Source organism: Chroicocephalus ridibundus, chromosome Z, assembly GCF_963924245.1.
Source record: "Chroicocephalus ridibundus chromosome Z, bChrRid1.1, whole genome shotgun sequence".
NCBI classification, from domain to species: Eukaryota; Metazoa; Chordata; class Aves; order Charadriiformes; family Laridae; genus Chroicocephalus; species Chroicocephalus ridibundus.
In genome coordinates this window covers 19,429,653-19,452,583 of record NC_086316.1, presented here as the reverse complement: position 1 = coordinate 19,452,583, position 22,931 = coordinate 19,429,653, and the positions used below count along the sequence as shown (strand labels likewise).

General features: G+C 37.0%; 1 protein-coding gene across 1 annotated transcript in view; it reads right to left on the bottom strand.

The window, feature by feature from the left end:
- The window catches only part of PRR16 (proline rich 16), a 158,725-nt gene that overhangs the window by 42,119 nt on the left and 93,675 nt on the right, over positions 1–22,931 (bottom strand). Inside the window, exon 2 of the mRNA XM_063321153.1 lies at positions 7,690–8,587. Coding sequence (XP_063177223.1) covers positions 7,829–8,587 — 759 coding nt within the window. The 3' untranslated portion in view covers positions 7,690–7,828. The remainder of the gene's footprint in view (positions 1–7,689; positions 8,588–22,931) is intronic.

Genomic DNA, 22,931 nt, shown 5'->3' with positions numbered 1-22,931 from the left:
TCCAGGACGCTCTGAATGGCAATCCTGTCTCTAAGACATGTCAACAGCACCACTCACTTGGTGTCATCTGCAAATTCGCTGAGGGTGTACTTGATCCCACTGTCTATGCCATTGATGAAGATGACACAGACACCCAGAAACACGGACTAATTCAACTGAAATGTCACCAGGCCTACATACCTACACCACACTAAGGCTGTACAGCTGCAAAGCTGCCTGGCAGATGCACATCAACTACAAACAATCATGGATTGACAGTGAAATGAGCAACACCTATCCCCAAGGAAAAACCCAGGGAAGACAAGAGGTACCACTCCCTTTCAGCTCCTTCACCTACTTCTGTTGCACAGGGTTGACCACAATATGTATGTCTACCTCTACCATCTATCTTGCACTAAAATACAAACCTTTTTATTTTTAACACATTACTGCTGCAAAGCTAAAATAAAATGTGTATTTTTGCCAGTTGGTAAAATGTTTTTATGTTGCTTTTACTTTTTCTTACCACTTTTGACAACTATTCAGCAGCATTCATTAATCAGCTTGTCCTCCAAAGCACCTGATTTTGCCTCAGTATCAATGAAAACTGAGCTTTAAAAACATTGTATACATAGCTAAATGTAAGAAGTCTGTACTGTATCTTTTTAGTATCCTTTTATTCCTTTTGGTCCATCTAAACTAAAAATGTATTTTACCAGAGGACCGCACTCTATACAGTCCATCCAGTTTTAATACCTTCTTGTTCCTTAGTCAGCTAGTACAAAATTAGCTTGATGGCATCAGGTACTTCCTGAATCTAGACTAGTAAATTCTCTAGAGGCAGAGACTGTCATTACCCATTTCTATCAGGAGTATTATACACTTAGAGGTTAAAACTTGGAAAGTGGAGACCTTGCTGAATGAAAGAACCTCAGTATTTTTTTCCATCCATTTTAAAATAGCAGAGTTAGGACATTTTAAAAACCCGATTCCTAGTTTTCATTCAAGGGAAGTTCTAGGAATGTTTAAGCCCTATCAGTGAATATATTTTAGGGGATATTTGTTGACCATATATTTGGACATTTGGAGGATGCAAAGCTTGCTTTCCTGCATTTTACTGCTTGGCATGAGACACACGTTGAATATTACAAAAACATGGGTTTGATTTCCAGTACAAAAAGAAAACTGCAATTCCAAATCTGTACACAATATCCTGTTAACGTCCATTGGGGAAATAAGGGCTGAGCTGATACAAGAGCAGCAAGCAATCCTATGCTTCACTAAACACACATACACATGACTGTTCTTACATTTGCAGCAGTCATTCTGTAAGACTTTCTTGTCCATGACATATACTATCTGAAACAATTGTCTGGACACAAGCTAGGAGTATTTCTATTGGTATGGAATTATAGCATTTTGATAGAAGTTTTATTTCACTGCAGAACAACAGAGTTATTACAAAATTCATTGAAACAAATATACCATTTAAATTGTTTCAGGAAAGAAGTGTTTTATTTCATTTTTTTGATAGATTTACTATTATGATGTGGGATATGATATGATTATGATATGACATGATATATGATATGATATGATATGGTATGGTATGATATGATATGATATGATATGATATGATATGATATGATATGATATGATATGATATGATATGATATGGGAGGTGATTCTACCCCTGTACTGCGCTCTGGTGAGACCCCACCTGGAGTACTGCGTCCAGCTCTGGAGTCCCCAACATAAGAAGGACGTGGACCTGTTGGAACAGGTCCAGAGAAGGGCCACGAAGATGATCAGAGGGCTGGAGCACCTCTGCTATGAGGACAGGCTGAGAGAGTTGGGGTTGTTCAGCCCGGAGAAGAGAAGGCTCCATGGAGACCTTATAGCAGCCTTCCAGTACCTAAAGGTGGGCTACAGGAAAGGTGGGGAGGGACTCTTTATGAGACAGTGGAGTGACAGGATGAGGGGTAACAGTTTTAAGCTGAAAGAAGGTAGATTTAAATCAGATATTAGGAAGAAATTCTTTACTGTGAGGGTGGTGAGACACTGGAACAGGCTGCCCAGAGAAGCTGTAGATGCCCCATCCCTGGAAGTGTTCAAGGCCAGGCTGGATGGGGCTTGGAGCAGCCTGGTCTAGTGGGAGGTGTCCCTGCCCAGGGCAGGGGGGGTTGGAACTAGATGATCTTTAAGGTCCCTTCCAACCCGAATCATTCTGTAATTCTGTGATGATTCTATGAAGAGTAAATACATGATATTGTGAGAATCAACGAGGTTTTTCTTTTGCTTTGTATTATCTTCAATGAATCAGTATTTCCTAATATTGAATATTTGCAAATCTAACATTTACCAAAGTAGATGTCACTGTGGAATGTTTTTTACAAATAAGGAAGAAACTGGAACATAGAGACATACAAACAGCTTTTTATGTAATAGCAGAAAGATTCTGCAACCAATCCTTTTGCGGAATTGTGAAAAAATACACTGGATTTGTTTCAAAAGTCAGCTTCCACTGGTGTTGGCTGTAGTTCATCTTAATGACTGCTAAACACAATATTTTGTCTCACGTGGGTCTGAAGCCCAAAATTAACATTATAAAGTTGAACCAACTAATCAGGTTGAAATTGTGAAACTGAAGGAAAACCGTCATCCATGAAAATTACAGCATGTTAGTTACTCCTTGGTGACAGAAGATAATGTAATTTGTAGCTCCAGTTACAATCATCACTGTATTTGCAAAAAATGAAACCACAAATATTCTGCAGGCATTAGAGATTTATAGAAAAAGATATTATCATCATCACCACGTTCTGTTTTTCGCATGCTAATTTATACAGGAAGGAGACTGACATGCATTAATAACTTTTACTTAGCAAAGTCAAATTGAACTGTAAAGGAAATAAACACTTCTATGAAAAATTCTGCCATGGCCTCACTTGTTTCTTGCTCTTATATGCTTAAAGAGATACAAGATTAAGTTTAAAGTAATGATAACAACGCTACTTGAAGAAAAACAAACTCTGGGACTGATGTAGGCATCATCATGCAAGCACTGATGAAGAATATACTTAAACATATTTGTTCAAAGTTCCTTTTTTTGTTTTGTTTTGGTTTTTTTTCATAATTTACCTATTACTTTTCCCTTCTTATGTAAATTATTTTTTTTCATTATTGCTTGCAAGATTTCAAAAGAAGTCAGTCAAAGGATCAGGAAAACAACATAAAGGGACAGACACGAGATCAGAAAACTCTTATAAAAATATAATTTCTTATTATGAACATAATTTACAACCAACAGTGAAGCAGACTGTGCTCAGTTCCTTAAAGAGTCTTAGAATACAAATCCAATATTTCAGGATGAAAGAAAAAAGCTCTTCTCTGGAGGAAAAGAGACATCAATTTCTGGAGCTCTGCTCTTTATCTTCACCAAGCATAGCAGCAGAAAGAACCTGGTCTTACTCATTGTTCGAAGCTCTTATGTTGGCTGGCTATCGCATGCAATTTATGCTCTACTTCTTTTTCTGGATCAGACCTGACTTTTTTCTCATCTATCTATAAAAAACATTTTCACACCACAAAAGATACATAGTCCTGCAATAACAAAAACAATTCTGCAAAAAAAAGAAAGGTTCTAGTTTCTCTTCGTCATACCTGCACAAGAGATTGTCATCTATTTTCATATCTGACAGGAGACTGAATATCTCAACAACAAGAGAACTCTGCCTCAAAATTTCCAAAGATTCATCATCACAAAAGACTGGGCGACCTAAATACCATGGTCCCACCTGCTTACACCAATGAAATAATGCAGCCCATCTAACAGATACAGCGCATGGTGCAATTCCTTAACAAAATCCTCCAACTATGAAGTAACATGGGGACTTTGCCATACATGAACAAATGTGAAAAAAACCAGAAAACAGAAGCAGATTTGTACAGGTTGACAAGAGCATGGGCCGCTCTCCTGCAGCAGGATACCTGGTCACGTCCGTTTATCCCAGCAGCTCCAGTCTCAGCTAACAAAAGTGCTTTTTGACCAACATGAGGTACCTGGACCTCAAATCATTTAAGATCAGGAACACAACTCCCTAAGCTAATTAAAGAATTCACACTGAACTCTGTCTGCTTCAAAACCAATAATCAAGTTACCTGAAGGAAGTTAACAAGAGCTGTAATCTACTTCCCTTACTTTACATAACATTTTAAATAAAATATTGATTTAATAATAACAGAGGAAGACGAAGATTTGCAATCTTTTCTTGTTTCTATGTACAATGGATGATGGGATAAAAGGTATGATAAAAGCTGTAACAACTCCAGAAGACAATAGAGAAGGAAGAACAGCGACTTTCATTAGGTGTTAAAAAGATCCACAATCTTTTTGAAGATTCTTTATGTCCTTAAAAAGGTTTGTTATTGGATTTCATTCTCCTAGTGTTCCTTTCTTATAAAGGACCCATATGCTAGCTTTTATTAATCAATGTCATTATTACAAACTAAGTAATTTTCATTGTTTATTTCCATTTTCCTAAGCTCGTCCTCTTCATTAATTTGACAGAAACCATCTTCTCCTTCCATTTGCATTTGAGAAGTCTAGATCTGGACGATTCACACTTTAATATACCTTTGGGGAATCAAAACTAAGCAGCAGTCTGAAATGACAGCAAATGTTGACATAAAGCTCTGAGTACTGTTACTGGCCTTTCAATTTTTCAGGTATTAACATCTTTGCAAAACATTAAGTATAATCTCAAAGATCACATTTATGTTTCAAAGGCAGACGATTCCTGCCCGCTTCTGGTTAATCTCTTGTGTTTTCCTCAGTAAGGTGTGAAATAGGCTGCTATTGGTTTTAAAAAATGCTTCACAGAGACTGTATACCTAATTTAAATGTAAAAAACACTGCTGGCTGAATATAGTATTGCATTCTTTCTTACGCCATTTTTATTAGAAGTTTCCAGACAGTTCTGCAAAGCTTGAAATTAGTTGTTTCCCATACTTTTCAAGTTTACCTGGTTTAACCTGAATTTTATTGTTATTTCTGTAATTCTGTTTCTATTTATTCAGTTATTCATGAATTTTATTCATGTTAATTTTGTGAAAGTTATACTGATAAAAGTACCTTGCAATAGGACACAGGCCAGAGACGTGCTCATTAAAATGGAAGAACTGATTCATTGTTCACTGCATGCTTTAACAGAGACCCTGGAAAACTTTCGTGCATTAAAGAAAGCCTGGGTTAGCAAACTGCAGAAAAACAATGTATTTCCTTCACATTTGGAAAGTGCATTTCTGGACAAAAGCAGCATTTCATTTGAAAAGCTGCATCTTTTCAGCACTTTTCCCCCTTGAAAATGTACAAGGAAGGGCAGTAGTTTGTGAAAGGGTACTCAGGAGGCGTGGGGAAAGAGACAAGAAAGTGACTCTGAAAGAGAGGACAAATGTGTAAGATAGAAGAAGTTGGGTATCAAAACTGAACATGAAATGTTGAAAGTCAGATGCCCCTTAAACTTTCCAGAGCTGAGAACTGTAAACGTAACACTGCAATAAAACTGAAATTTACACATATATCAGTGCACATCCGTAGAGCACAGCATCTTATTTGGAGGTGCTGACGTATTATGAGACTCTGAGCAGCCTGGGGACAGAATCCAGAGGAGCAATATTGTGCTCCGCTACCAGAGATGAGTTTACACCAGAAAAATTGAGCCAAGTGAGGTAAGACATGTGCAGCAGACCCTCCCCTCCAAAATTATTCAGTGTTACTTTCTTAAATTTAAGATGAAACAGAAATGTTTTATGCCATGTTTGATTTGCATTATTCTATCATTTCTTGTACACAGTAGCTTTTTAAGAAGGAAATAAATATTAAACTAGCTTATAACAGTTGGTACATGACCTCCACAGTAGTGATAAAGTCAACAAGACAGCAAAAGTTTTCTTTTTAAAAGAAAAACTCTAGATACACAGTGTGGACATATCCACACATTGCTCCTGTGATTTTAAAGGTAATTTTCAATGCGTGAGCAAGGGAGGTGCTGTGGAGTCCCAGGGTGTGAGCAGAATCCACCTGACAGAAGCTTCATTTGGGGAGCAAAAATCTCGCACAACACAGAACGAGTTACTGCCTCCCGCTGCAAGCACTAGGACTTCACCTGGCAACAGCTCTCGTGAGATTAAGTATAGTCAAAAATACAAAATGTAAAGTGCAATGTGAAAAAGCACGTGAGGAGCATCTGGGGAAAGCATGGTTATGCATTTAAGGCAACTTCTTTACTTTGCAACTTTTATGCAATGAATACAACATGAAGCTTTAGACCCTAAATGTGTAGTTGCACAAAATATGATCCTTGTTTACTGCAAAGGTTTTCAAAGGGTAGTTATCGGTTAGAATTTCTGTTATGATTATTCTTATTATTTTGGTTTAAATATTATAAGTGTACTATAATGTGTATACAGGGAAACTGCTTGAAGATTAGTTTTCAGTTTAATACTTATTACTGCATGTAAATGGAAATTTAAATTAAAAATTTGTTTTGTCTAGTTTTGTCCACTTTACCATAGAGTATGTTTCACACTTCAGCTGAAAAAAGCATACTGCTTTTACATAGCACCTGCTGTCGGGCCTTTTGAGATTAATTTGGCACAACTTTTGTAAATAACAGATTTATTATCAGATTTTCTTCACTGATCAGATGTTTTTTAACTCTAGGTCCCAACAATTCTCTTTGTGAGAATAAAAGAATCTTCTTTTCATAAAATAATTAAGAACACGGAGGACTTTTTTTCAACTAGTAAGAATATTAATTGGGTTCAGCATCAGTATGTGATAACATGTAAAATATCTTGTTTTGCATGTTAATGCTCCATAATTGCACAGAGCTTTTCAACTTCAAAGCTCTTTACATGAATTAAGTGGATGTTCCTGCAGGCCTTAGGCAAAATTTTCTTTGGCTTCAAAAAGAGATTTGCACCAGACAAAAAGCTTTGTGAAAAACACAGGACTGCGCTTTGTTCCTTTAATCTACCACCATCACACGTGAGATAAAATATTACTACCATTTTGCAGATTGAGCAGTGGAAATAGGGGGGAACTGAATGGGACTACTCCTGCTCACCTAAACATTCTATACTTCGCCTTGGCTGTGGCACATTGTACAACTGAGAAACAAAATGCAAGATAATTCAGTTTCCCAAAGCCATGTCAACATACCTTTCAACTATTTCTTTACCTCCCCACCAAAGATCAAGCTGCCTGAAAGTCTGATGATTACCTCCTATTGCACTGCTCCACACACAATGTCTTTGCTCAAGCAGTCAGGCGGAGAAAAATGCATTTACTAGAATTCAGTCAAATGCTGTTTTCTGGTACTCCAATTTGCTTCGTTAAATGACATTTTAAAAGGTACTTGCTAGAAACGGGAGGTTTCCCATAACCCAGGAGCAACAGCTATTCCCTTATGTTGTGATTCTGTGATCCTATGTCAGACAGAACAAAATCTATCACAAATCGCCACTCAGTATTTTCAAACTGAACTTTCTTTTCACTGTCTTTTAAACCACGCTACAGATATAAAACTGCAACAGATGCTTACAACCTACAAGGTAAAGCATGAGTATTTTTTCAGCATCCTTTGCCATAATGACATTTTTGGGTGAGTACAAGTAAGATCAACAAGCATTCCTCTTTGTACTTACCATGTGATTTTTATGCCACTTCACTGGACACTGGGAGTAATACATTGGGTCTTTTTATTGCTCAAGTAGAAAGTGCTCATTACCTATTTATGTTTATATATAGGAAAAAAAAACAAAGAGTTGTTTCAAGTGGCATACATCACACTGTTGTTGTGGTTGATTTCCTCAGGATGGTCTTCTGGGGTTTTGGTGCAGTTTGTGGAGGCACAGTTGCAGGTCTTGGAGGAGGAAAGCTATTACTGGGACTTATCCCTAACCCTCCATTTTCCAGAGGAAACGGAGGCAGTGGAGGTGGTGGAGGCGGCAGAGGAGGGCACTGGTGCGGCAGCTTTCCCACAACGCGGGCAGGCTCACTGTGCAAGTGCACCTCCCTGTTTTTAATGTTATACCGAACATCACAGTCGGGGCAATAGCCGTGGTACTGTACTTTTTCGCTAAATCGTACCCGTTCCCTTGCTCCCGGCTGAGGACACCGCTCTTTCTCAGCTCTGTGCATCAGAGGCTGCATCGCAACTTTCTCCAAGTTACTGTTCGGTGTACAGCATATATCTCCGTTGGGGATGCGGTTGAGCCCGACTGGCAAGCCCCCGTTTCGCAGCAGGGTACCATTAGTCTTGACAGGGTTGGCCGACGGAGGCAGCCTCGGAGGCTCGTCACACTTGACGGGCGTCAGTCGCGGTGGAGGCGGGGGCGGATTCGGCTTCCGCAGCACGGTGAGGATAGCGGAGGGGTGTGCGGGCGGCTTGATGAGGGGTGCACTGCCCCGCACCTTGACTTTCTCCAAGCTGGAAGCTGTTGTGCTGCTGGAGCTGCTGTTGAGCGTGTCCGTTTTGGAACTGTCTGTCATCTCATCCTCCAGCTGCAGGTCGGACGTCAGGGTGTCAATCTGGTCAACCACCTGCACAACAGCCAGAGTGAAAACAGTGAGAAAAACTTGCCCCAGTGAAAGCATGGAAAAACAGAAGCACTCTCCACTATCAGTTCTGTCATTCCCAGGACTGAAGCATCAATTCTTTTTAAATCATTATTTCTTTTTTCTTGCCAACATAATAGAAACCAACCAACCAACCAACCAACCAACCAACCTACTACTAATAATGATAATAATAGTAATAGGGATGGCTAGTTTGCTAGCTCATCACCTCAATACAAAAAAAAATATAACTTGAAACACTCTGGAATGAAATTCTGTTTCTTTCCCTCTAGGGTTTAGTTGGTAATATCATTGTAAGTGAACTGTAATCCTTCAATATTACGCTTTGCCTTCCAGTGCAGGAGGAGACTGAATTATTTAACTTTAGCTTCTACATCACAGCTTCTGAATCCAAATCTTGTGCAGAGTACCTTTTAGCTCTGACCTTTCACACAGTCTAGATTTAAATATGCATCTCTGTACAGATGATATTATATACCTACAATCATAACTTTGGTGCACTCTTTCCTGAGAGTTTTTTAGCATAAATAAGGTACTGAGAAGCAACTGCCCTCTTGTGATAATACAACTGCATTATCTCCCTTTATGAATATTTTCCTTAAGATCTGAGATCCTCTGAAGCAATCCTGAAATAGCATTTGCTGCAAGAAAAGAGGAGAAGTATCTTGGTTTCCAAAGTTACAAGAATTTATTAACTCATGTACTTTATTCCAAGATTTCCTCTACCTCCCATATTTCTGTTTGTAGTTTCTATAGCGTTAGATCTCTTCTAGTCTTCCAGGCTTCTTCTTCTACTCAATTTTTTCTAGGACAAGCAACTGATGGTGCCTTTACTAGGTAGTGAAAATTTGTCATATGACAATTAAAAGTCCTTCCTGAAAGCTGCATTTCACTCGGTGCCTAGCTTAACAACTGTAGTTATAATCTACAGGTAACTGCAACATACACCACGGGATGTAAGTACACACTTAAAAACTGATCTTTATCCTTTACAGGATCCTTCACAGGATACACATAAAGTAATCAGTAGCTGAAATGTTATTAGCTAAGCTTGGTGTATGAATAAAAAGCTTATGCCGTTGCTTGGGGTCCTTATGTGAGATCTGTGACGTTCTGGAGGGAGAACTGGAGGGGGCACCCAAGTATATCTGAAATGAAACGAGATGCCTCCACTTGTGCCACTGAATCAATCCTTCTTATTCTTTTGAGACTTGTACTTCCTGCTTTCAATAATTCCTTCCTAATACTATTGATTTCAAAGTAAGCCTGTTGTTGAGAAATATAAGCCATATATGAACTGCAAAGAAAGTGAAAGTCATTACTGAAGGCAGTGACTCTTTATTCGGTCAAACCAGTAACTCACTTATGTGCCCAGTGGTAAACAGTAAATAATGAAAGTAAAACCACTATAGAATGAAAGAGCACTTTAGCTTCCACAGCTCATACTGTAGCTAAGAGTCGTGTAATACAAAATTCATAAAAATTCATATGCAACAATTCAGTTCAGCGCCTGCCTTCTCCTAAAAACAGCAAACACGCAGATAACCAAGATTCAAAAAGACAGCTTTCAAACATTTTTGAAAAAAATTTACAATACCTTTTCTCTCAAAGACCAAAGCAACTACTCATTTACTCACTGTTCAAAGCCCAACACTATGTTGCATTTCACTTTCTCTTTTAGCATTTTCCAATGCTAAAATTGGAAAAATGCTAAAATAAAGGATATTCCAATATAGGATAAATAATATTAAACCCTTAAAAGACAGACGTGAATTCCGCCAAATAATCGGGTTTTAAAATACTAGCCTAGAAGTCAAAAGGTATAGTTGAACTCTGGTAACTGTCAGATCCCAAACATCTCCTCCAACGTACAGCATATTACTACTCTTGGAAATTCCAGAGCAAAGGCAGATAAACCACATCTGTACTAAGACAATGCAAAATTCATAGCAAGAAGGACAGTTTACAGGAGAAAGAACTCACATTATCACCTTACTTTACATATGCAAACACGGGCAGAGAGAACTTCTCAAAATGAAACACTCAATCTAAAGGAACAAAGAAAAGACAGTTATGTTCCAGGCACTAAGCCTGAAATCCAAGCATCCCTCTGCAAGTTTAGTATGGATTTGTGCAAATATTAGGGTCTGCCTGTATATAGCTAAATATATTATTGAATGCTCTCCTGGAATCCAACACGTAATCTTCTAATAAACTGTAACAGCTACAGAATGTATTGATGCAACATAGACCAAAGAAACTTCTTGGCAAGCAAAGAAACAAAAAAAAGCTTCAGATAGCTGCAGACAGGAGAGAAAGGAAAGATATATCCTTAAGGATGCTCCACACAGGAGCACTGGATAGCTTGTGCATGTGACAGCATTGGTCTATATTACAGTATTAGATAATGCTAAGTGATAACATTTGGTTGCTTTACATTGCTCAATAAAAGCTATATTAAAAAGCCAAGAACAAAAATAGGTTTCTTTTCCAGCTGCTTTATTCCAACAAAACCTAATTTTTCTTTTCCTCTCTTTTCTACCACGACAGCCCCCCTCAAAGGGTACCTATAATCATACAGGAACTTAGAAACCACCATTGCACATGTGAGGAAAAAGCCACGGACTACTGATGTGGTTATTGCACCATCAGTTATGGATAAATCTCATGGAGATTATCCAAATAATATATTAAATCCTCCTTACCTTAATAAAATTCACTCACAACTTCCACAGAAGAAAATAAAATAACGAAAATCCATTTTAATGTTACTTTAAGATATACACAAAATTCTAATAACTTAATGTATTTTTTTTCTGCAGAACCAGTCACAAATGATGGCTTCTTTGCTTTAGGCCTTGTATGCAACAAAGATCATCCCTGTTCCATAGTGAACAAAATAAATGTAGTCCATGCAATGTAATTCTAGAGAAACAAAACCTGGTGTTTATTATTTTGAGAGAGTCACATTAAAGATGATATTCCACTGGTGCTGTGAGAATATAGCTGTAATTATGCAGCGCACGTATGTCCTAAAATGGCAGACCCTGGTGATAAGAAAATTTGTGTCCATTCAAACAGTCCTTCTGACAGCGCAAACATTTTCTCAAGAGTAACAGGAGAGTCTGTTATGAACTGTCCTTGAATTTAAATGACGACGGAGTTTAACTCTTGCCCTCTGGGCAAATGTGTAGTACACATCGGAATTATTTTGTCACCTACGAATTTGTAAAACGTAAAACCAGCACAAAATGGCTCTGACAGAACAACATAGCCTATCTGTGCAGATTCATTCCCCCCACCAGTTGTGATTCTGTTTACTGTTATTTTATTTTGCTTTTTTTGTCGCAGAAGGAAAAAATTCAAGTAAGATGAAACAGTAACATAGAACCAGTGACTAACACAGTGAAACCGATGTAGTTAAAAAAAGAAATAAAAAATAAAAGTGGGTTGAAAAAAATAGCCTCCATTTCACAACACACTTCCTGTGGAAGTAAGAGAATATTTAGAAACAAAAAAGCTGCTCTGGTTGTGCAGAATCTGTCCGTTTTTCAGTTCTAGAATAAAACAGGACTTGATTCACATGTACAAGCATGGGGGAGACATTCTTTTATAGCCTGAGGAGCTCCTTAGCCATTAAACAGATTTGAGCTCTGCAGAGATGCCCACTTCTCCCCCGCCTGAGGCTTCAAGCTCTGTAGGATCCGGTGTGACGCTCCTGAATGAATCAGGACATCAGCTCATTCCTACACCCTTTCTGGGTTGTTCACGGACAACAGTATTAGGTGTCCAGCAAGGATGGAGTTACATTTCTCTAGCTAACTCCAAAATGTTAACCAAAGTCTGTTAACATATGTACAGAGCCAAAATATTTTATTCTGAAATCTAAATCATCCAACACTTCAAATCTCTGCTTATAGTTTCACTTTATCATTAGAAATACACGTGGAGCTTTTGGATGCTTTTGTTTTGTTTTGTTTCGTTTTTTATTTTGACAACTGGGTATCTTTACCACACAATGAACAGAAAAATCAATTGCTTGCATAAAGCAAACTTAATGTAGATTTTACATTTATCCTTCACCTCCAGTTTACTGATTGCAAATTATTTTTCATTTTCTTGTCCTTTTAAATTTTTATGTAGACACTCAAGCCTTTCTTTCCAGTAATGCTCAAACTAGACAGAAGATCAACAACACCACCTGTAAAACATGTACATAAGAATTTATAATCATCACTTAGAACCAGCAATTAGTTGATGTGAATTAAATCTCATCACAACCTAAACTCAAAACAGCACCGGTATGTTTAAAAACCAACACTAGCTAACAGCAATTTACCAAATTAAAAAAAAAGAAATCAACAAAAGTAGAATTAGAGTTATAATTCAAAATTATTTTGCTTTTTCTTGTTCTTTTGAATTTTTATATAGACACTCAACACTTCGAATAGATTTGGGAAAAAAAATGTTAATTATGAACATTCTGATTAGGAAACTGACAAGCGCTCAAATGCACCACTGCCCCGAAATCCCTTAACTCAGAGGGGCTGACTAACGCCTCTTGTAAGCTGTGTCCTTGCTGAGTACCTAACTACAAGAACCGCTTCAAGGAGAAAATTCAGTGTTGTATGACTGTAGGATGATCACAGATCTTTGCTAAAGCAAATGCATACTACTGCTGTCAAGTTCTTGGCTGTCAATGCACTAACTTTCAATACTTTTATTTTTTAAACTTTTTTTTTTAAATCTCTATTTCAAAAGGTTTTCTCAAGATATCCAAACTAATAACCTGAATATTAAAAGAGTTTAGAAATATATGATTGAAAAGATGGTAGGAAGTAATCAGGGGTACTTCCGTCATACCAGCAAAATCCAAATCTTTACAGAATGCCATAGATGCTTGTGATGTTTTACAGACAAGCAAAAGAACACATTTCTCTCTGCTTCAAAAGCTTTCAGGTTTGGATTAGACACAGAAAATTAGAGCATGAGAATAAAAAGAAGCCAAAAGGAAAACGACAGATCTGTGATTAAATCTGAAATTTGTGCTTAAGTTTGGTAGATAATTTTAATCTTAATTTTCTGCTAAATAAATGCTATGAGTAGTATCCACAAAAGAAATACAGTGAAAACAACAACAAAGAAATGCTAGAAGTTCACCAAAGAGGACAAGTGGAAGGGAAAACTCCACACCCCAGAGAGGACACAAACTAAATAAAGTACCTGTGCAGGAGATGACAAACAGCCATTGGGAAGAAAAAAAGCAAAAATGAAGTAACCAAGGATTGCTTGATACTGACAGTTTGCCAGATAGTAGTTACTAAGAGCAGGCAATGAGGCCAGATCACTAGATTTTAAGATGGGAGTGAAAAATAAAATAGTGGTTGCGCTCTGGATTGAGCAATACAGCATAGAAGTTGAAGAAGCCAAAATGAATCATCGGATGAATGTTGTAAACATGATTCCTGAGAGCAAAAGAATACTGTAACGGAAGATAGGAAAGAAAAGGCAGCCATGTAAAAGCACATCTCACAGGGAGCTGACAAAACATTTGAGTTAATGGCTAAAGTTGTTGGCGCATTTGTGAGAAAGACTGCATGCAGAAAGTTGTACACATAACTTTTAAATTTATGTGGTGATGTATGATCTACTGTAACATTACATGAGGTTTTTATCCCCGCTTCACTAAGATTAAACATGAATACAATTTGTGTGACATTTGTAAGATAGAACCCTAAGTAAAACGAGACTAAAGATTATCATTTGGAGACAGCTTTCCTCCCTGTTGTCTCTGGGAGCGTTAGAGAAACTGTAAAGCTGTTAGAGAAAATGTAAAGCTCCTTGCGGTAAGCACAGGTAAGATTAAGTTACGTACTACTGAAAAAAATCTTACTGATGTGATTTTAGACTCAGAAATTCTGTGCTGCAACCACCAGTGTATGGAGAATTAATTGGTACTACCAAAGTAAGGAGGTCAAACAGACATAAACACTACCCACCTCCAATTAAAAAAAAAAAAAAAATCAGAAAAACAAAGGAACACCTTGAAGTGCAATCCAGAGATATCCTAAAATTAACCTCACCTCTCAATGCCATCCAACTCATATTAAATTGCTTAAAAATATAAAGGTAGCATAAAGTATTGCTTTTCCACTGAGGTCAAACTGTAGTCCCTGTTTAAAGTAACTGAGAATCTCATCCAAGAAAATGTCTTGTGATTATCAAAAGCAGCCTATGCTGGCCGAGTATTTCCATTGTTTAAATTGTACATATAACTTTTGCCTGGTTTTTACCTCCTCTGCAAAGGAACTTCTGTGGGTGAATATCCTAACTCTTTTAGACCAATACTCAAAACTCCTATTTCTTACTGAATGCCAGGATCTCACTATAAGAATCTAACTTGGCAAAAATAAGACTAAAGCACATGATACAGAAAGTAAGTTTCTTTTAATTCTTCATTGTATCTCTAAACTTCTCTGAAAAAAAGTTAACTACAATTAGCCACAAACACTTTTTGCAGTGCTTCTCTTTGTGTGATTACACAATACACGTCAACCAATGCGCATGTAATCTATTGGCATTTTTATTATCTCCTTACAACAAATGTTTCACCAGGTTTCTTTTTTCTCCTGTTAAAAGGCAGCAGTGGGAAAGAAGGCAGTAAGGTACTGATGTTCAATGAATATATAAAGCACTAGCTGCACTCAATCCACCAGAGACAATTGTTGTGCCTTTTTTTCAACTCTTGAATAAAGAAGCAAATTGCTTTTCAGAAGGAAAAGTAATATAGTTTTACAGATTCATATACTTTTAAGTTCGCAGAACTTCAAAATTATAATTTTTCCTAAGACGTTCATATGTTTTCCTAATATTTTCACTGATTCAAATGTTCTTCAAACTTTCATGTGGATTTATGAGTAAGATTGCTTTTTTTAAAATTACTTTCTTCTTCTGTACAGGCTAGTACCTCTCAAAAAAGCTGCATATGCAAAATGGAAATGGTACTTAGCTGTGATATTACTTCTGAGATGGAATAGTTATAATCCATATATTACTGTTCAGTACTACACCATGGCAGCATACAGCTATGAGATTCAATTTAGCAGTTTGCTGGAAGTTTTCTACAAAATGAATAATTACATACAGATATTGATTTTGATTTTAAATCAACTAAAATCAAGTCATGAGACTAGCAGAAGTTTTTCCTCTCTTACTTTGAACTAAAAAAAATTGCTGGGAAAGGAACAAAAATAGGTGGTATTGTTTAATTACAGATAAGCACAATCAAAATGTCTTAATTTCATTATTTTTGAAGCAATTCCAGAAAACTGGATAAATTTTGCACTATACATCCAAAAATTAATGGCGTGACAAGCCAGAAGAAGAACCATCTATTTATCATAAAACAGCAACAGCTCCATCACACAGAGGCTACTCTTACCTTTAAGTAAGGAACTGGCAAATATGCTATGTCAGTAGTTCTAGTACCTTATGATTGAATCTGTAATCCTACAAGAAATTTTTCACTTGCTATAATTACTACAGGAATCTTTAAGACAGGCTGCCAAACTATTTACCTTCCTGTCATCTTAGCTCTTTATTTCCCGTAGAGTTGCTAGTTCTTTGTTGGCAGAAGTGAGCATTCGATATAACTAAGGACACAAGTTTTTTCCCTGACAGGTCTTTGCCTGTAAGTCCTGAACCACCAGAGAGCTAACAACAAATGAAAGGGAGGTCCTTATTAACAGTGAGAGAGTCAGTATTTCCCTCTACATTTTAAGCTGCATAACAGCAGAATTCACCCTGTTGTCAGGTGCTTACATTACAGCTTCAGTCATCCATGCTCATATCTTTTGCATTTGCCACAGACAACTTCTCTACACTGCCTCCCCTGCCATCCCCAGTGAATATCGCTTCCAGGCTGAGGAGAAGTGGAACCAAATTTAAACTAGAAACATGTTTATAAAGTTGCATAAGCCAAAAAATTGCAAATAGAAACCAAAAGAAGAGCTGTACTAGGAGTGGTCTACTTAGCACAATATTGTGAAAAATTACAAAAAGCAGGTGCCCAGGCAAAAACACAAGAATAGAAAAGTCACACAAAAATATTTCTGCAGAATCTTATCCCAGTCTCAAACAATGTCTAACTCAAGGACTTCTTAATAGATTTTGCATTAAGTAGATCTTGACATATTTATCTGCCATGAACATGCCTATTTCTGCTTGAACCCGTATAAGCTTTTAGCGTACGTAATATCCTGCAGTTTCCCACTTTCATTATACGGATATACCACCTACTCCTCTTTCTGCTTGAGAAAAAACACAGAAGCTTTTATAGAAAAATGCTTCATGGACTTGCATAATACTTAAGCTGTAGCTATTTTGTAAAACCACAGCTATACAAGCCCTCTCAGGCTTGGAGTTTGTTTTCTGTTTTGCATCAAATACATGATAAATCTCTGTAGAACAAAGAGTAATAACCTCACACAAGGAAACAAAGACTCAAATCACTAGCTACGTCCCGCAGTCCTTTTGCCACCACTAATAAGTTATAATAAAAGTTTTACAGTGAATCCAGCAGCGTCTTTGTATCTGAAGGTGTCTGTTTATGCTAAGACATTGTCGCACAACACTATGGATGAATATGATATTTGAGTTAATACACGCTTCCAGGTGGATTCAAATTCAGCTTGCAGGACAGGACTCTTACGGCAGCACATCAGAGAGCTGTCACCCACCCTGCAGCACCAGCGAAGGGCAAGGTTAGTGTGAGACCTGCCAGCGTTAAGGTATCTAAAAGACCAACACCATCCTAAGAAAACTTACACACATCCCAACTCGATAAATAAAAGAAAAACACCCACATGCAGTTCATGCCACCAGAAAGTTTTTGCTAAAGAATATGCCAGTAGCTTCAGCAAACTAGTATTACCCTTTGGAGTACATTGTACAGCTGTTGATCCAACCTTGGTCTCTATACATAAATGAATTCAGAAATACATTATCTTCAACTACAGGCTTTACTAAACTGTACTCTGACATTTAGAAGTAGACTGAATACCAAGTTAGATCGGATGTAAATGTATAAATGGAAATTTAAGAATATGCTGGACTCTTGGGAATGCAACAAGTCCATGAAAGCTCAGTATCATCATCCTGACTTAGCATTTCAGGGAGAGGAAACTGGGAAGCCCATATACAAAATCTTAAAGGAAAAAGGCTTCTTTCCCATGAAGGAATAATAATAATAAAAATAAATAGAAAAGGCAGTAAGCTGTTCTATGTGTTCCCCTTTAAGAACTTAACGTAGCTATTGTAATTTCTCTGTCTACCCTTTTGGATGAAGTTTGCTAGGGAAGCTGCTTGGAAGATCAAGACACACGAAGGCAAGTATGTGGCAGGTATTCATAGCATGAAGAATAGTATAATTATAGTTCCTGTCACACACAAAAGAACCCTTATAAAATTATGATAAACAAACAGAAACCCTGAGAAAATAAAGCAAAAAAAACCTCAACCAAACAACCAAACAAAAATCCCTTTCTAGAAAAGCAAGTTCAAAGAATATTTGTAGCAAAAAAATTGCTGTTCTAAACTATTAACTGAAATAAGTCAGTATTCCTTATGAATGGTAACAGAATTTCACACTTGCAGTGAAATATTCACATTACCTCCTATTTGGCAATATAGGAAAGTAATTAATTTCGCAAATGTAAAGGGGATTAAATCTGTTTTTATGTCACATATACAGACACAGAGAGATGACACTTGTATTAACTCTGGTAAGGGAGTGCAGTGATTTCACACGTAACTATTACCCAGGCTGAAAGCCAAGCTGCAACTCAGACTAAACACTAAAAAAGAACTTCCACTCTGAGTTATCAGCCATGCTTTTTCTTTGCGCCCCTCTCTTGCCCATAATGACGCAGTCACCAAAACTGTGTAAGCACAGCAAATCAATCCACATACTTGAAATAACACGCAGGATGCGTAACTCTATGGGCAGCAGTTTTAACTGAGAGCTGTTCAAGAACAGATTCCAAGAGCAGCAAGTGAATCTGGCACAGCTTGTTCTGAACATCAAGAAGACGTACAACTAGAAAAAAGGGGGTTTAAGTACTGGAGAAACGAACAAGGACTACATAACAAAATATAAAGAAAGTTTAATTTCATATGACTCACAAAGAAAACTGAAACTTGACGGGAAGTCAGCAATTTTCCCCATTTTCCCTTTATTGTTATACTGATGTCAGTTACGCCTTTTTTTTTCTTTAAACTCTTTGAGTTTAGGTTTGACAGTGTAGATATAGCCTGTGTGACTATTTAAGCTCATGAAAGTAATAGAACAATTTTAATTTTCTTTCTGGGCACACTGAAACCTATTTTTTATCCTACCTCTGAAAATAGATAATGAAAGACTGTAACACAGGAGAGTGTACAACTATACAGCTACTTTATTATTTGGGTTTTTCTCCTAAATTTGCAGAATTATAAACTACATTTTTTGGAAACACGAAGATTGCAGACCTCTATTTATATGCCACTAAGATAAGAAAAGACAAAACATTGAAAAGGATGAAGCTTGACATGGTACATATGCACTCGATAACTATTTCTGCATACATAACTTTTTAATTTATTGGCACAAATCAGACAAATTGCTAATCAGCATTCAATGCTTAAATGCACACATACATGCAAGTAAAAAGGCTTCCCTGTAAAAAACTTAAAGAGAACGTGGAACCCTTGTGTACACGTTTCAGTAATACTCTCTCTCAGTGGACCTCTTTTGCCTAATATAAAAAGGCCAGAAAATACCAGAGCTATGAGCCTTTGTTGTGTCTTCTGAATCAAATGTATCTTTCAAAATCAGCATTTTAGAATCTGCAGCTTACTACTGCTTTTCTCTCACAAAACAGGTAATAAAATTGAAAATGGCTGCCTGTTGACAAAAAACAAGGAATGGTTAGTCTGTGCATTCTCATTATTTCTAGTGTTTTCTAAATAAAAGTGTTGTAAACCAGCTGAAAATGCAGTACCGTAAATTGCTGGAGATTTTTGTCCCTATATAACAAAATTTGCTATAAACATTGGTTCATAATGACTACAAATACAGTGATTTGCCTAATCATACATCGCAGTAATTTAAATGTATGATAAATATTTGCCTAAGCTCTTAACTATTAATGTGAACAGCACGTAGAAGTTCCTTAAACTATGTGCATCCCCAAGCTAGTAATGCTTACCATGGAGACGGAAAGTGCCCCTGTAGGATTAGAATAAAATGCTCCACTAATCACATAAATAGTTTCCTAGGTACACTCTTCAAATACTTTAATCACACCTATTGTGAAAAAGGAAACAACTCATAACATTATTGCTCCGAAAAAGAATTTAAAATATTTAGCACACCCAAAAGAATTTTCTGAGAAGCTGGTAAACAACTCTATTGCAATTCTTTTGTGTTAACACCAGTCTTAAGCACTAGGTATACTTCTCTGATCTTAAATAAACCACCTCACTAGGCACAATATTAACCGCCATCCTTTCTTTTCCTCTGACAGTCTAAAAGAGACTCCAGAAATAATTGTTGAACATCCTTTTGTTCTAAAACCAAAGAGAAGTTCCCCAAGAAAAGCCAGTATATCTTTTGGGAGACCACATGTTGGGCTGGTGGATTTTTTGATTGAAAGGGTTTTATTAGTGAAATACTACTCTGAGTTTAGACGGCCTCCATTATTTTAATATTTCAGCACCATTTCTGTTACAGCTCGAAAGCCACATTTAAGCCCAAATGAAATGTGCAATGAATTTGCATTAATCTGGAAGTACTAATTCCAAGCCTGTTGGACACTTATTACAACACAGTTTCAACAGAGCTGAACAGAGCTGGAGGATTTAGCTTAGTAGACACATTTCAAACCAGACCTTTTGGCTTCAAAACATGACCCAAAATTGCACAATCCATTAAGTCTGATTCTAATTAAAAGTTTGAACAAATCCAAAGTTCAAAGCGAATTTTAGATGAAGTAACAGCATCATCTGTTTTTTACAGTGAAAACAGGCAGTAGAAGGCTTTTTTCCTTCAGCTATACCTGCAGTGCTCTTTCTGTTGATGTGGCTTCATTGAAAGAAAAAGCTTCTGTTTACACAATAGGTTGAACTATCTGCCTGAATAAAAATAATGTTATTAATAATGATGATTATTATTAAAATGCTGCATAACTCCTTCAGCTGAGAGGTCTTAAAGTGGGTAAGCTGCCTTCTCCATCTTGTTCTCCCAATGAGCTGCTGGCGACATCTGGAATTAAGTGTGCTGTAGACATCGTTCCAAGAACGATGGAACAAAAAAGATGTTGTAATATTGACCGTACTGAAGGCTTCCTGGGACTCAATTTGACTTTTTCCATCTGGATGTACTGCGCAGAATACATAACAGGAGATAGTCCTTGGTGAGCTTGCACCACTAATAAATAATAGTAATGAATCAGCCAAACCCTGCTACTAGAGAGAGTAATTGCTATGAACCATGTAGGTTTGAAATGAATACTTGGTTGCCTTTTAATTATTAGTTGCTCCAAGTAAAATGACTTCTGCTCACACTGCATCACAACATATTTAAGGAATTTAATTAAAAGTCACAGAATAGTCTGTCTTAAAATTTATTGATAACTTTTTTTTCAGATTCCTTTAAATAAAAGGCTACATGAGCACAAGGGAAATATAAAAATAAGGAGTTTTATCTCATCCTTGATTCTGCATACATTATACATGTCCAAATGCTATAAAAGTTTACTGAGTCTCAGCTCTCCATGGCTTTGGCCTGAACCATATTTTTGATTCAATATGCTAATTATCTGAAGAAAGCTAACAACAATATAATCTAGTCAAAACTTTTGTTCCCTTAGGCAGATACATAAACCTGATCCCTTCAAGTCATTACTACAGTCTATATATGTTTTAAACAGTGAATAAAAGCAAACTGTAGCTAAGGCTTTTTTAAAATTAATAATATAATTTAATGATTTAGCAATAATTACAGTATTCACACCAGCATGTGACATTGCCAAGACAGCTGTTTAAAAAAATACAACATAAATAATGTTATACTTTTACATAGATGTTCACTTACTTTACAGTTAAAGATGAATTTAATCAAAAATCACTTATTTCAGAGCTTGAAAAAAAGCTTTTTAACTGCCTTCCAGTCAAAAAAATTTAATAAATGCCACCAATTAATGATGCACGGGGAGCAAAGGTGAAGGAGCAGAGTTTACAGTTAATGTCTGCAATGAGAGACACACTCTATTTGCTGAGCCTTAAAGATGCTAACAACGTCTTTAAGATATCTTTATAACATCTAACTAACATCTTTAAGATGTCTGTAAGATTTAGGAAGTCTTCTGTTTTTAAATCTAGTATTTGTACTCTTAATCACCGCAACAGAAAAAAATCAGGAAATCTGTAGCTCAGATATTTCCAGCACTTTTGAAGGAGGTAATTATTTCAGAGTGTGCCAAAACACAAAACCATGTACGTTTTTTCAAGCAACGACTACTAAATTTTTGTCCTTATAAGACCATTAGCTCATGTTTTTGGCATTATTACCTACTGTTCCAATTCTATTTCTGGTTAACATCAGGTAGCTTATAACATAAGAAAAAAGAAAGTATTTTTTTTGCTTTTGCGCAATCTGCGAAGAAGCTGGGCCTGTTATGCCTGTAATACACCTGCACTCCCAGCGCGACTGAACTCTTCAAAGAGAATTTGACCATCTCATGTGGTATGCAGTGTTGTACCCAGTACCACAACACCGTACTGTTACTGCTTGTGGTCCAGTCCCTCTCCTGTGTATTCCGTTCAGATGCCTCTGCTTCTGTGACACAGGTTTCCGTTGGGTGTAGTTTTGCTATTTTTAATGCAAGAGAGAGGCATGACTTACCAGAAGTATTAATTAAAAGCTGAAAGTGAAACTCAAGAGGTCTGTTTCCCTCAGTAGATGAACAGTTGCACTACAGCAGGAAGCTGCAGCAGTAGACTGCATTGATGCAGAGAGTAGAAAACCATTTCCAAACAGGTCTGCAAAACACAGTGGTTTGCGGGGTCGGGGAGCAACCCCCTGCCTCGGCCGTGCAGGGCAGCAAACGGCAGCCAAAATTCAGCACAGCTACCCCAAATTTCCAACCAAAGGTAAGGTCAAAATGATTCAGTCCTTGAAACAAATTGTTGAGACTTAGCCTTTGAAGCTTTTCTCTGGTTTTGGCTTCCCTACAAAGCATTTTCAATTGAGTTAGTACATTGATAAAAA